General features: G+C 33.3%; 1 protein-coding gene across 1 annotated transcript; it reads right to left on the reverse strand.

Moving 5' to 3' along the window:
* Positions 1 to 2,074: 2,074 nt before the first annotated feature.
* LOC131037594 (uncharacterized) lies at positions 2,075 to 2,935 on the reverse strand. Its single transcript, XM_057969776.2, has 2 exons — positions 2,798 to 2,935; positions 2,075 to 2,688 (listed from the first exon to the last, which is right to left on the reverse strand). Exons 1-2 carry the CDS (start codon positions 2,869 to 2,871, stop codon positions 2,238 to 2,240), a joined length of 525 nt encoding a protein of 174 aa, XP_057825759.2. The 5' UTR covers positions 2,872 to 2,935; the 3' UTR covers positions 2,075 to 2,237.
* Between the last annotated feature and the right edge of the window lie 13,307 nt (positions 2,936 to 16,242).

Genomic DNA, 16,242 nt, shown 5'->3' on the forward strand with positions numbered 1-16,242 from the left:
AAATGGATTCAATTTTGATGTGGATGGTATCTGGGAATAAATGTGGTACCGTTCATTTGGATTCAATTTTGATGTGGATGGTATCTGGGAATAAATGTGGTACCGTTCATTTGGATTATCAATTTAATCGATGCTCTTTGGATTTTTATTATTATTTTAATTTATAACATGAAAGTAACACAAGTTGAAAATATAGACACACAATTTATTGGATTTAGTTGGAGTTGGCCATTAAGATTATTACTACCATCTTTTAAAGCTTACATTTTCTTTGTTGATGGTGTTAATAACTCATTAAAGTTGTACATATTATTTTTTTATCTTTTGTGTAATATTGATTATTATATGATATATTTAAAACTACTATACCTATATTTTAAAAAATCTATGTAAAATTTGCCAAGAGATCAAATTTTAAAATATTTAACATTCATAAAAATGAATAAATCATTTTACCTTCTATGTGACAAACGAGAGCTATTCAAGAAAATACTTGCATCAATCAAAAGATTCACTATAAATATGTTATTAGAGGCATTATGCAAGAAGATCAATTGCAACAATTAATAGAATCACTATAAATATATTATTATAGGTATGTTGCAAGAAGATAAGAACAGTTCAACACATGCATTATAAATCATCACATGCATTATAAATCATCAAATTGATAGAAGAAAACGTATTTACATATAACAATTTTGGTGGAAACCTCGCATAATATCTCACACTAATCCTACCAAAAAAGTATTAATCAATTCAAAAGTAAAAATAAGATAGATTATTGTCATAAATTAGAATTTACAATATATTTTAAAAATTATTAGACAAAATAAAATAAAATAGATTATTGTAAAAAATGGCATACTGACCTAGAAGACAAATTCTCCTCCAAATGTGAAAGTGTTTGATTGGTGAACAAAAGTTTTAATGCCTACACAACATTAAATTAACAAATCTCTATCAATATACAAATAATTATTTTGAATTTTAAATGTGGAAACGAAAATAATGCTAATTATAATTTAAATTGTTTCCCAATTCAAATCAACACGTAACATTTAGTAAGGAGGGGCTAACATAAACTCTAATATAAAATTTAAATTTAAAACACATAATTTCATTGTACATATTAAAAGCATCTAATTTTATGCAATAAAATAAATAAATAAAATAATTTAAAAATTGATAAGTATTTTTTACATGTCAATTATGATATTTATATTAATATAAATATTTTTTTAAATATACTATATTTTATTTTGTTGAATAATTTTTCAAATATATTGCAAATTCTAATTTATAACAATAATCTATCTTATTTTTACTTTTGAGTTGATTAATACATTTTTGGTAGGATTAGTGTGAGATATTATGTGAGGTTTCCATCAAAATTGTTATATGTAAATATGTTTTCTTCTATCAATTTGATGATTTATAATGCATGTGTTGAATTGTTCTTATCTTCTTGCAACATACCTATAATAATATATTTATAGTGATTCTATTAATTGTTGCAATTAATCTTCTTGCATAATGCCTCTAATAACATATTTATAGTGAATCTTTGGATTGATGCAAGTATTTTCTTGAATAGCCATCGTTTGTCACATAGAAGATAAAATAATTTATTCATTTTTATGAATGTCAAATATTTTAAAATTTGATATCTCTCCGTGAATTTTACATAGATTTTTTAAAATATAAGTATACTAGTAATTACAGTCAGAAGTTCTACAATGTCTATACACAAAAAAACTAGCCCTAAAAATATCTATTTAATTTAATGCCCAGAACGTCAATTAAATGTCAGTGTAAAAGGATAAGCACTTGAAGTGCAGCTGAAGCAAGCTAAACCAAAAAATACAGTCCATGTTGCCCAATAAACCTGCCGCAAAATAAACTCCCACAGTTAACTCAACCACGCGTTGCAAGTGAAGCAATTCTGAGATATTCAAATCTCAGAATTAACTACATTACCATTGTGTTCAATAATATTATTATTGTTTGAAAACAAATTAGATAATACACTACAAAAATTGTTATAACGATAGAAAATGAAGAATTTATTCGGTTTTTATTCTCAACAAAATGAAACCTATTTAACACTTGTTCTTTGAACTTATTATTCTATATTAGCTCTCCACAAAATGAAACTTGTTCCCTGATCTTCAATTCAATAGGCATTATTCCATTTTAGCTCTTCACTTTTCTATTCTTCACAAAATGAAACCCATTTAACAGGTGTTCCTGATCTTCAATTCAATAGGCATTATTCCATATTGGCTGGTCATCGCCTGGAAAAATTCCTCATCTGTAGGAAGTTTCAATTCTAAAATCTCTCTGTCTTTAGAAAAACCTGAGACATTGATGTTAACAGAACTAGCCATCCCCTCAAAAAACTTCTCTTCGCTCTTAGAAAAATCTTCTTCCAATTCCGAAGTCTCTTCTTCAGTCTCAACAAACTCCTCCTCTGAGACATCGATGTAATTATAATCATTGAAATCAATTGTGAAGGGATTTTGAAATTGTAATGATGGAGAAGCAAAATATCTTTGGCTTTCAATGAAAGAATATTCCTTGAAGAAATCATGGTACCAATCTTCTTCTTCAAGCTCTTTCAAAATCCTTTGAACAGTTGGAGGCCTTATTGAAATGACATTTTTTTGTTCAGTTGATTGGACTTTCCTGCATTCAATAAACCAACAACAACATTAAACCCTAGTCTTTTTAGAAAAAAGAAAATATTACAAGAACAATCTTAATGAATAAATTGGTAATATATTGACCCACCTACCTGCACTCATAATGAAGATAATCCCAACCCAACTTTTCATGTAGTTTCTCAGAATTTTCTACTTTTTTCTCCATGAATTGATTTCTTTTTTCTTTTTCAACAATCAAACTGATAAGAGTCTTAGTTTCAGTAACTCAATCTGCTTGCCAAATATTACATGAGAAGACTTCATTGTTGTTGTGTATTTATACTAAAATTTTGTGATTGTAGTACTAAATTAAGGAAAAATAACTAAACAATTTAATTTATTATAAATAAATATTTTATTATTCAAAACACTTGCATGCCTTTTTATTTATAGATCTGTCAATTAATGTTCATATTATTAAATTAGCTATCCATAATAGCTCTCAAAAATATCTTGAAGATTATGTTTATGTAGTAGTTTACTTGGATATTAATAAATAATATTTATATAAATATGTTATTTATATTAATAGAAATTAGTTTAAAAAACTTACAGTTATAAATATTTAAATATAGATTAATAAATAATATTTAAAATAATATAATTTAAAAATATTTACTCATTTTAATTTAAATTTACATTTCAAAATTGATATTTTTAGTTGTAATTTTCATCTAATTTAAATAATTTAAAGATATCTATTCATTTTAAACAAAATTAAGATTTGCTCATATCTATATTCAATTTAATTATATATATATATTTTATATATTTAATAAAAATAAAATATTTTTACATATTAAATATTTATATTTTACTTCAAATACATATCTTTTATTTTTAAAATAAATATTATAAATTTATATATACCTTTTTAATGTTTTAAATAGACTTATTTATAAAATATATATATTATAAATAAAAAAAAGTTAAAGAAATAAAAGATTTTCCCACGTGAGCTTACAAAACTAGTTTTAAAAAATGGTAAACTAAATAAAGTAGGAGAATATTTTTAAGTTATAAAGACAAAAGTTAATGTTTTTAGTGCTGTAAAAAGCACATACTTCAATGCAAAGTATAATCAAAATTAAAAGGAGAATGTTTTCAGTGCAAATGATTGTAGGAAGCACACGTCTTCTCTTCACAGTAGCTTTTTCATATATTGATTCGACTTTATAAAATGCTCGTCAAAGTTATAGCTGCAAATTCTACTCATTTTCTTTCTACAATATGATGTGGTTGTTGTTTGACAAAGCGTATCTTGTTAAATATCTATTTGTTTCAAGTTAGAGGGTCGTTTCAAAATTTGTTTTATGCTTTGTTGTCACTTTCTTACAAGTTGATGGTTTTCGCTTGCTTATTCTTTTGGGTCTACTATATTTGTCCTTCTTTATTTCTTGTAGATAAATTTTTGTAAAAGGTTTTGGGGTTCCATCAAAACCTATTTTACTATTTAATAAAAAAAATGCAATGCAAGATCAAAAAATATGTTTACATTTACTTAATAAAGCTTAATATCTATGCATAAAATCAAATGATAAAAAATGATACCATAGAAAATACTCTAAATTGTTCCATCATTTTTTTATGCTTGCTTGAATGCTTAATTGTAAGTTGCTCTCAAAATTTTAGCACAACCATGATAGAATGATAGCTTAATACTTGATGCTTGATAATTGATAATGATACTTGATAATGATGATAGATCACTTGATAATAATGCAACCTAGTTAAAATTAGAGTGAAGGGTTTTATTTATATGATCCACTTAACATTTACTTTGGGGATTAATTAGAAAGGTCAATGAATGAGAGATTTCAAGATAGGGTAGGACCTAAAATTAGCACATGTTCTTGTGAGGTGGAAGAATTAAGAAGGATCAAATACGAAAAAGAGAAAAAAATATTTAATTTTATTTTTGAAAACTTAAATAAATTATTTCAAATTTATTTAATTTTGTAAGAAGTGGTAGCTAATTAGATATTTTAAAAAACAATATTTAATTTTACAATGGACCAAAAGATGAATTAGTTAAATAATAAAATTATTTAATTAATGAAGAGAAATGCATATATGAGTCAGTATGCTATATGACAACTCATGTATATCATGTATGTATACGCATATAATAATTTTCATTCTCCAAAGGACACTACCTTAGAAGAAAGGGAAGAGAGGATATCTTTTGAGTCAACATGAAAGAGACCAAGAGAAGATCTCAATGCTTTGCATCGTCCCCAAGTAGACATTAAGGGAACAATAGAAGAACAGGGATACATATAGAAGAATGCTCACAAAAGAGAGAGATAAAGGAGAGAGAAATATGCAGTGCTAATATTTCTAATCTAGCATGACATCCACCTCCTAATATTTCGTGAAGGCGAGCAACATGCCAAAGGAGCGATATCGAGCGCAATAGATGGAGCTATCACAAGATCCAAACAAGGGCTATGTTCATGTTGTAAGTCACTTTGTTGAATTCTAGGAGCTAAGATTAAGGTTTGTGAAAACTCATCTGATAAGTGTTTGTCAACATCAACACACTCATACTCACTATCAGAAGCATTGGGAGTTGTATTACCATGAATAACATTTTCACCCATTTCTTCATCAAAGCTTAAAGCAAGAGGAGCAAGAACACAAATAGGAGTAAAACCATCACATGTTTTATGCAACTTATGATTTGGAGATGTTGGTTGAACATATTGCTTAGGAGAAAAGGGAATCATGTCAACTGTTGGAGTTTGAGAAGATTGAGTATTTTGAGGGATAGCTTCATGAGATCAAATACGACATCTTTGTCGGCATTCTCTCACACAACGATTCTGTCGAGTCTTAGTGGAAGGCTGAGAAGGAGGAGGAACACTTGAAGAAGGAGGAATGGCTTTCTTCTTAATAGTGGAAGGTTTAGGTTTAGGTATTTTTGGTTGAACAATAGGAGAAGTAGGTCTCTTCTCTTGATAAGAGGAAAGAGGTGGAACTGCGCCATAGAAAGGAGGAATATTAGGTGTAGGAAGGAGACCAAGTCCATGATGGGGAGGAGGGATAGGTTTAACCTTAGGAAGAATATTGGGCTTCTCCTTAAGAGAAGGTAAAGTAACATCCATAGGAGTAGGTGGACAATTTTCTTTAGGAGGAAGATTAGGTGTATCTAAGAGGGGAAGAACCTCATCTTGAAGAATAATACCAATGTCAAGCATTGGCGATCTAGATTGACATAGGATAAGATCATATCATTATTCCATTTTTTGATAAGATTGAAAAAGAGAATCGCAATGGAAGAGATTGAAATTGTTTAGGCCAAAAGAGATCAATAGGAAGACCGGGGCTTCTGTTGGATGGACAAAATAAGCTATGGTTCGTGGTTATGATTTCTCCATTGTGAGGAAATTTAAGACATTTTTCAATTGTAGAAGCAATAGCCTTCATGGAAGATAGCCAACGATAGCCCAACTTCACACAGAATTGCTCAGAAGAAGGTATGATAACAAAGTCAACATCCATGGATTTAGCATGAACGTCAACAAGAAGAGTGATAGAACCAATGGTAGGAAAAGAGAAGCCATCAAATAACTTCACAAGTACATTAGAAGCATCATATAATGGTTTATGCAATAGTAAAGTGAAAAGATACTCTTCAGTTATGACATTAACCGTGCAAGAGGGATCAATCAGGGCACCACGACAAGGGATATACTTAACCTTTTCTACTATGTATAAAGGGCCATCGGGTGCTCTAATGGTATCACTAGGGTCAAATGTAATACAAGGATCCTTAGGCAAATCTTGCATTTCTACCATATTAACCAAATTTGGAGCCATACAGATGAATGTTTTAGAAGAGAGAGAATTAGGCATAATCTCAATAATGTTAGAGGTATGGGATGACAAGGGATTAGTGAAAATCATAAGATTTTGATTAAGAGGAGCAAATAATTTATTCCCTTTATCATTCACACCTACCAAAAATATAGTATTATTATCAATCAAGTCTTGAACCCTATTTTTCAATACAAAACATTTCTTAGTATCATGACCATGTTTACGATGAAATTGGCAAAAGGAATTGTTATCAAAATGAGGAGATGCAAGTTTGGAAGGATCAATTTGTTTTATAAGAGGGAGTTTGATAACATTTCTATGTAATAACTCAGACATAATACTATGCAAAGATTCATTCAAAGGAGTAAACTATCTTTCTCTTTGGAAAATTTCAGAAATAGAAGGCACACCTGTTGTATCATTCACATGGTTGTTGTTGATTGGATCATTGAACGTGATGAAGCTTTTTGTTGGTTTGAACTTCACAAATGGTTGTTGAACACTCTCTCCCTTATCTCTCAGAGCCATAGGAGTGGATTACTCCATGTGACTCACAACCAGTTGATAATTGTGGAGTGTTGCACACAACTGCAGAAAGGAAGTAAACTCAGACAAAAAAATATTTTCCCTAATATCGTTTTGTAAATTAGAAATGAAAATTATTTGAATATCATTATCACGGACATAAAAATAAATTTGAGCACACAAATGCTTATATCTACCAATGAAATCAATCACTTTCTCTTTAACACCTTGTTTACAATGCATTAAATCAGTCAAAGTAAATTTAGGACCAATGTTGTTTTGAAATTGTTGGATGAAAGCATTTGCTAGTTGTTGAAAGAAAGTAATAGAATAAGAAGGCATAGAGAAATACCATTGTACAACCTTATTTCTAAGTCCTCTTGTAAACAATTTTGCAAGCAATCATTGATCATAAACAAAATCAGTACACAAGGTTTGCAATGTTTTGACATGCGTAAGAGGATCATGTTTTCCATTATAGAGTTCCAATTGAGGGATTTCAACATGTTTAGGTGGCACGACTTTAACAATATCAAAAGAAAGTGGGCTCACAACATCAAAGGTGGGAACACTAAACTTGGATTCACTCATGGAAGCAATTTGTTGTTGTAAGGAAGACACAGTTTGGGCAAGATTGTTGATTGTCATTTTGGTAGAAGAATTGTTGTTAGACATAGGTGATTGAGAAGGTGGTTTGAAGTTGTGGAAATAAGGAATAGACTAAGAATAAGGTGGTGGGACACTATGATAAGTAGGCATCGGTGATGACTGGGTAGGAAAAGGGGTACTTAAAGGAGGAATAAAGTTTTTGAAGGAATCGCCCCCTTGTGTCACACAGAGTGGTTGAGAGATAGTAGGAATACTCATGGAAGACATAGATAATGATGGAGGATTAAATGAAGAAGAAGGATTTCCCCCATGATCAATGATTGTAAGAATGACATTTTGAGTTGAAGTAGCCATGATGTTAGATGTGAAAGTAGGAATACTAGTCATAAGATTAGTTAAAGGAATAGAGGAATTGACTTGTGTTGAAGGTTGTGAGTAACCTAGGGTTTTGACACAACTCTTGATAGGCATGACATTACAATCAACAATATGTGCAATTCCACATAATATATCAATTTCATTCTTATCATTTTATAGCATGTGCTTAAGACCTTCAATTAATGGAAGAGCTTCACTATTAGGGTATTCTTGGGACATCCATTCACATTGTTGAAAGATATCAAATTGATTGTCCAATGTAGAAAGTTGATCTAAAGTAACCCTAGTTAAAACTTCTTCTTCATCATGAGATCCATCAATGAGAACATGATTAGGATGGGAAGAATTAGCATGATCTTCATTAAAGAAGTCACCCAAATTAGGCTCCATCCCCTCGGTAATTAAACCTTGGGAAGCTTTAATTCTAATGCTTCGTCTAACGAGGATAGGATAGGTAGGACTAATAGTGGTAAAACTCATGCACTAGAGGGAAAATTTGAATTTTAAATTGTGGAATAAAACTTGCAAAAATTGAGCAATGCAAAATTTAAGAAATATAATGATTAGACAATTTGAACTTTGTTGGAGGAAGGGAATGACACAATTTCCAAAAAAGAAAGGAAGTTGGAATTTTAAAATTAGGGCCAAGGGAAGACCTCTTAATCTAGAGGGTTCAAAAATCGATAAAATCAGCTAGTCTTCTGGATTTAGTCTATTAAATACAGTCATAACAATCTCCCGAAATTTCAAAAAAAAAGTTGATGACCGTGGTGAGAACGCAAATGGTCCAACCAACTTTTTTTGAAATTTATAGGTATGGAAAATAAGATGATTTTAAAGCTAACCCCAAATTGGCAAATTTTACGATCTCTAGATGGGTGAAATTAAGGCACAAAGGTGAAAATAAGACCCTATTAGGGTTTTGAAAAAAAGAGGAAATGAAGTACAATTTTGAAAAGGGTCAAACCTAATGGATAGGGACACCTTAGAAAATTTTAAGAATCTGAGGGTAAATGAGATTGATTTGAAATTCACACAAAATCCAATTAATTTTAAAAATTAGGGTTTGATGACCTAACCACTTAATCTTGAATTTTGAATTTTGGGAAAAGGGGGGAATTGAAAGTTTGAATTATAGGCCTGAAAATAAATCTAAGAACAATCAGAAATCTGAAAATGAAAGGAAAATCCAATTTTGTGCACAAGTTCAATATGATTTTGGAAAATTAGGGTTTGAACAAGATAATGAGGAAATTGAATTTGACAAACAAAACAATTTTTAGATCTAAGATAACCACAAGCATTTTGTACAAAATACAAGTTCAATTTTAATTTTAAAAACTAGGGCTTTTAATGATTTAACCACTAAGTTTGCAGAAATTGGAAACTTGTAAATGAAAAATATACAATGTTGCTCAAAGGAAAGCATGCAAGATGTTGAGTTCACCAAAATGTAATGGTGGGAAAATGATGAGTGATAGATCAAGAGGAAAACTAAACCTTTCCCTCAAAGAGAGATGAAAGTTTCACTCATTGATTATCCTTCAAATACTTTTTACCATTAGATTAGGAAGATAGGGGATAATTCACTAGATTCAATCTCCACACAAAGATGATAGATTGAATTCTGAATGAATTAAGAGTGTTAGGGTGATCCCTTCTTCCTTTGTTTGAAATGGAAAGGAAATTGATTGAATTATGTAGTGCAAAAGTGACAAAGAATTGATTATAACTTAGGATCTGAATAAGGGATGAAGTTGTGCTCCTGGATTTGGTAGTAAAATTTTGAGATGAATTTGCCCTACAAATTTGACGAAAAGTTGTCCGGACTGTGGTGGGAATGTACACGGTCTTCTGAAAAATCTGCGAAACAAAAAGGGTTTTTCCGCCTTTGCAAATGAAGCCCGAATTTGAAAGTACAATTGTACACCTACAACCTACATATAAAAAAGAGAGGGAAATGTGTTGGGATTGGGGGATTTCCTTTAGGTCAAACCATCCAGGATCTGGTGGTGAAAAAAATTAGCTCGAAAAGATCTCAGATCCCTCTATTGCTGAATGATGGTGTACATATAGGCATGTATCGACCCTAATGGTTTTTTGAAGGGGTGGATGGATTGACATTTGCCAAACTTTTTACAAAAAACAACATCAAGCAGTTCCTTCCCTGAGTAGAGATCAAATCACAAGCCAAATAAAGTGTCTGAAAAATCTCGGGCCTCCATGACCTAGATGGAGGTCGATCCCTCAACAGAATTTAAGGAGGCAGGATACCTTTCTAATCGATAGTGAAGAAGAGAACCTTCAAAGACATGGGTTGAGGAAAGGTAGGAGTGGGTGGTTCAGGAAAACAAATATTTCAAAAGAAGATTGGATTGACAATTGGAGATCAAAGAACCCAGGAATCGCCTTCCAAACCAAAGAAACTTGGAAAAGAAAGGGAAATCTTAAAGAAACCGGTGAGTGCTCTTGGAAACATATAGAATTTCAAAATCATGTGAGTGACTCCTCCACTTAGACAATCCTTTTGAATGATAGTAGATATAGTGAAATTAGGGAAGATATTTGGAATAGATGCATATTCACCAAATGGGGTGGGGGACACTGGGGCAGGGGAAATTTTGCTAACTAGTGTAGAGATCGATGGAGAAATGGAAATAAGGTCAAGTCGCTCCCTAATGATTACTTTCTAGTTGAATTCTTGGATGAAAATGAAAGATAAAAAACCCTAAACAGTGGCCCTTATATATTGGACAACATTGGAGTTCATTTGATAGATTGGCAACCAAATTTCAACCCTCTCACCCATGATATTTTGCCCGAATGTCTAGTGTGGGTATAGATATACAATGTACCAACATAATATTGGAGTAAAGAGTCTTTGAAAAAAATTAGCAATTGCTTTCGATCTTTTATATCTGTAGATGAAATCCTTGTAAACGAGATCTGGGGAAGTTTTGCAAGGATATGCGTTAGTGTCAACCAAATTTCAAGAATTCTGAATAAAGTTAGGATCTTCGGCAATGGGGAGGTGTGGATGTAGAGAATTGAGAGAAAAGATCAAATGTTTATCTATCCTAAATTAATTTCTAGAGAACATTTTGGGATGGACTGTAAAGTTTTAGCAAAAATCTCTAAAGCATATTCATGCACACAAAAGATAGATTTGTCACATGTAGATAACAGGATCAAAGAATAGAGTAAGGACTCCATTTCCGACTCAGTATTACTAGAGCGGATGAATGAAGTTATAGACAATGCAAAGCCCCAAAGGAAATTATTGGTTGAGGAAATTATGGGATTTTTTGAGATCCCTCCCATCCCCACAAATAGACCACAATAGGGGATGCCAAATCAGTGCGACATAGTTCAAATACAAGCAAACAAATCAGTGGAAGGCAATATGGTAGACCTACAAACACTACTTCAGAAGGCAAAATCTCTGCAATCCGAGATAGAATTATAGATGAGGATTTCACCTGTCCCACATCATGAGGAACTGCTCATTTCCACAAAGGGGGATAAGGAAGAGAAGACTATCGTGGAGAGATCAAAACATGATAAATAAGGATTACAATAGGAATTTTGCATACAACTTGAGTACATCATTGGAGAACATGGTGGAGGCATAGGTGTAAATGATTTGGAAGTCCATTTGGAAGAGATTGTGGATGAGGATTCTGGATCGAAGTGGGAAGAGGGTGATGAAAAAGGAACTGAGGAATTGGCTGATTGTAGCATGAAAGGGTTTGAGGTCACTATAGCTAAAATTAACAAGCCTAACATCAAACCCAAGGGCAAGAGAGGGCGCAATTCAAACAAAGAAATTTTGAAGTTAGCAATAATAGCTACTGGAAAAACCAAACTTTTGATAGGGAAGGGTGCCCCCCTTCCCCAGGGGCAATGAAGATCATGACTTGGAATGTCAAGGAATGCCCTTGACAAATGGCGCTTGATCAAGCGTCAAATTGATGAGTCAAAAGGAGATATTTGGATTCTCTGAGAAATAAGGTGGAATCTAACTGATATCGATAAGTGAATGAGGTTGTGGAGGAAATGGTATAGAAAATTTATGGAATTTGAAGGTGCTACAGGAGGTATTGGCATTATTTGGAATCCGCTGGTGGTCAAGGGAGAAGTTGTGGATGAGGGCAAGAACTAGCAACAATGTATGATAACTATACTAAGTTTCAATGACTTTTTTTATTTTCAATGTCTATGGGCCCACTGCAACCTAGAAAAAAAGGGAACTTTGAAATCTCATCACGAGCAAACTAGTTGGATGCGGTAGGGGAAAAAGTATAATTGTGGTGGATTTCAACGCCACCCTAAATGATCAAGAGAAGGAAAGTGGTATTCAGAGACCCAATATTTTCCAAAGAGATTTTCATAATTTTATTAACCACAATCAACTTATGGATATTGTCCCCAAGAATGGTGTTTTTACTTGAACAAATAGGAGGGTGGGGTTTTCTAATATTGCAAAAAGATTAGATAGATTTCTGTTGTACTAAGATTGGGCTACATAGAATCACTTGATAGAAGTCCTCATCCTTCCTTTTTCAAGCTCAGATCATTACCCTATTTAGTTGGATATATCCTCATGCCATCTCGAAGGAGGGATCCCTTTCAAGTTCGAAAAAATGTGGAGCAGGGACCCCAACCTATAGAATTTGATCTTAGTTTGCTGGACTGAGATTGAGGTGGGACATAACTCACACATGTATAAATTTTGCAAGAGGTTGAAATACATACTTCAAGAACATTTTCGCAAAGAAAAGAAGAGTGATTGAAGAACTTGGGAGAATCAATGAAATTATCATTTGTAATGGTATGAGCAATAAGGACTTCCTCAAAGAGAAAATGCTAAAAGATGAGCTCAATGAGATTTTGAAAAGGGAATAAATTCATTGGAGACAAAAATAAAGTGAGATGTGGCTCAAGGAAGGAGACAAAAATACCAAGTTTCTCCACAAATCCACAATTGCTAAAAGAAACAGGAGCATAATTTCACAAATAAAGAAAGAGGATGGTAGCATGGCTCAGAATATGGAGGAAGTCAGTAAATAAGTAGTGAGATATTTTGAATCCATTCTAAATAGAGGTAATCAGGTGGATCAAGTGGCTAGGGTCAAGATCTTAGACTCGGTCCCAACGATAATATCTAAAGATCAAAATAAAGAGCTATACAAATGCATTGATGAGGAGGAACTTAGGAAAGAAACCTTAAAGCTTAACCTGGTCAAGGCCCATGGTCCTAATGGTTTTCTTGCAGCCTTTTTCCAATCCTATTGGGGCATCATATGTAAATATCTTCATCGAGCGGTGGAAGAGTCAAGAAATAAGATGTCTATGTTGGGAGCTATCAATCGCACCTTTCTAGCTCTAATCCCAAAAAAGAGTTGCCCTCAAGAGATGGGGGATTTCAAACCTATTTCCCTTTGTAACACAGTATACAAGATTGTAACAAAGATCATTGCAAATAGGTTAAAATGGATTATCAATCTCATTATTTCTCATGAGCAAAGTGGGTTCACCCCGGGTAGATCGATTGTTGAAGGTATCATGACGACCCATTAAACACTTCACTCCGCCAGAAAAACCATGGATGCCTGCATGATTCTAAAGTTGGATATTCTAAAATCATATGATCTAGTGGATATGGAATTCATTTTCAAGGTCTTGGATAAATTTGGATTTGGAGATTGTTGGATTAAGTGGATAAGGAGCTTCCTATCTACCCCAAAGTTCTTTGTGATAGTAAATGGGTCTACACATGGTTTTTTCTCCTCCACCCGAGGAATAAGAAAGGGAGACCCAATCTCCCCCTTTCTCTTCATCATTATGGTAGAGGCCTTGGGTAGATCTATTCACGATTTGTACCAAGATGGGAATTTAGTGGGGGTGAATGTGGCAAATGGAGTTGAGCATACTACTCACCTCCAATTTGGGGATGACACAATCCTCTTTGGGGCTTCGAGAAGGAGTGAGGAAAGAATTATTAAATCTTTGCTGGATGAATATTGCAAAGAGTCATGGCAAAGCATTAACTAGAATAAATCAGAAGTCTTCTTCACCAATACACAACCAAGGCTACAAAGAGCCCTGTCTAGGATTCTAAACCTAAGGATTGCAAACTTCCTAGGAAGCGTTTTGCATACCCCTTGTTTACAAGGCTAAACAAGATTAGCTATTGGGACATGTTGATTACAAAATGTAAGTTAAAGCTAGAAAATTGGAATGGAAAGTGGCTATCTTTGATTGGGAGACTCACTATGATCAAATCAATATTGGCTACGATCTTTGTATTCTCGATGGCATATGTAAAAATCCCTACGACTATTGAAGATGACCTCATCCAGACCACGAGGAAATTTATGTGGAATAAAGTAGGTGAACAAGATAAGTTTCCCTTGGTTGCCTGGCAGAAAAGCAGTCTACCCAAGGAATTGGGGGGTGCAAGCATTCGTCAACTATCTTTAATGAACTTGGCCATGGGTGCAAAGCTTGTATGGGCCATGTGCAATGGGGATGATAAAAAATGGGTCGGAATTCTCAAGCACAAATACCCAGATTCGGTTGAGCCAAAAAGAATTCTTATAACATTGAACCCTCCCAGAGCCTCATTAATTTCGAATTACATATTGGAATGCAAGGATATTATCAGTAGTCATGTCACTTGGGAGATTAAAAACAGACATAATGCATCCTTTTGGAATGATTCATGGGGAGGAGGGGAGATATTGATCTTGTTTCCAAATTTAAATAAAATCAAGGAGGAGACATCTCGTTTATGGGGAATCAAGGGCAGTAATTTTGGAGAGATAGTCCAATAGAATGGAGTAATGAAATGGAGATGGAAGGCTCTTGACAATTTGGATGTGGATCAAGAGAAAAAGGATAGCTTAAATAATATTCTGAACACTCGTTACGATCATCCCATCTGGGAAGGAAGACATTATTCGATGGCATGGATCTAAAGATTTAAACTACAAGGTCATCATGGGCTACAAGATCAAATAAGTTGCTAGAATTAAAAAAGCATGGTCGTCAAAACTATTATGGAACAAGTATTGTTTTTCGAAAGCCATGGTATTTTATTGGATGGCACTGCAAAAGAGAATTATAACTAGCGTTGGGCTCATGAAGTTTGGAGTGTAGCTTCCCAATAGATGTGTTCTATTTGGGAAGAATTCAGAATCTATAGATCACCTATTGATGTTATGTGAATTCTCGAACAAGTGTTGGTGGTATTTCATGCAAAAACTAAACCTTTATTGCCCATTCTTGGTAGGGATCGATGAATGGTTTTAAATATGGCCACAAAGGACCACAAAGGTAGTGTTTGGGGATCTATGACTGATTCTCCCATCCCTCTTGATTTGGGTAATATGGAAGGAGTGTAATCATCAATTTTTTTAGGATAAATCTATGGAGTATGGAGTCCTCTATGAAAAGATTGAATCCCAATTTATTGAACTAACTAATGAAGTTTCCAAAGGGAATACTTTGAAGAAGAAAACATATATAGGATGGGATTGTAGATTGAAACTCACCTTTCCAAACCTACCAGTACCCACTCTTCTAGTAACCTCTCGCCTATCTCCAGACCTTGCATTCAATGGAATGCTCTAGATCCTGGTTGGGTCAAGGTAAATTTTTATGGGGCTTCGTTGGGCAACCCGGGCCCTAGTACCATTGGGTGTGTCATAAAGGATGAATTTGGAAATTCTTTCAAGGAAGTTTCCAATTACATTGGGCATACCACAAACAACATCGCAGAGGTTCGGGCTGCATTACGTGGCCTCCAGGTGGGGGTCAATAGGGGGCCCAAAACATCTACTTGGAAGGCAACTCCTTAAACAAGGTCAATGCAATTAGAAAGAATGAAACTCCAAGATGGATTCTCAATCAATGACTTAGATCAATCAAATCCCTGCTGGATGGATTGGATCATTTTTTCACTAGCCACGTGTATCTAGAAGGTAATGTGATGGTGGATAGTTTAGCAAAAGTGGTGAGGTTGTCTATAAATTCATGATTTAATGATACCCTAATCACATCATACTTTCAGTTGATGTTTGATTATTTTCCCTTATGCCACATCTCCCTCACCTTTCTCGGATAGTGGGATCATTGATCTTCATTGATATGGGCATCTGGATAGATTTGATTTGATATTTTTGAGCAAGAAATAAATATT

This window comes from Cryptomeria japonica, chromosome 11 (genome assembly GCF_030272615.1).
Source record: "Cryptomeria japonica chromosome 11, Sugi_1.0, whole genome shotgun sequence".
Lineage (NCBI taxonomy): Eukaryota > Viridiplantae > Streptophyta > Pinopsida > Cupressales > Cupressaceae > Cryptomeria > Cryptomeria japonica.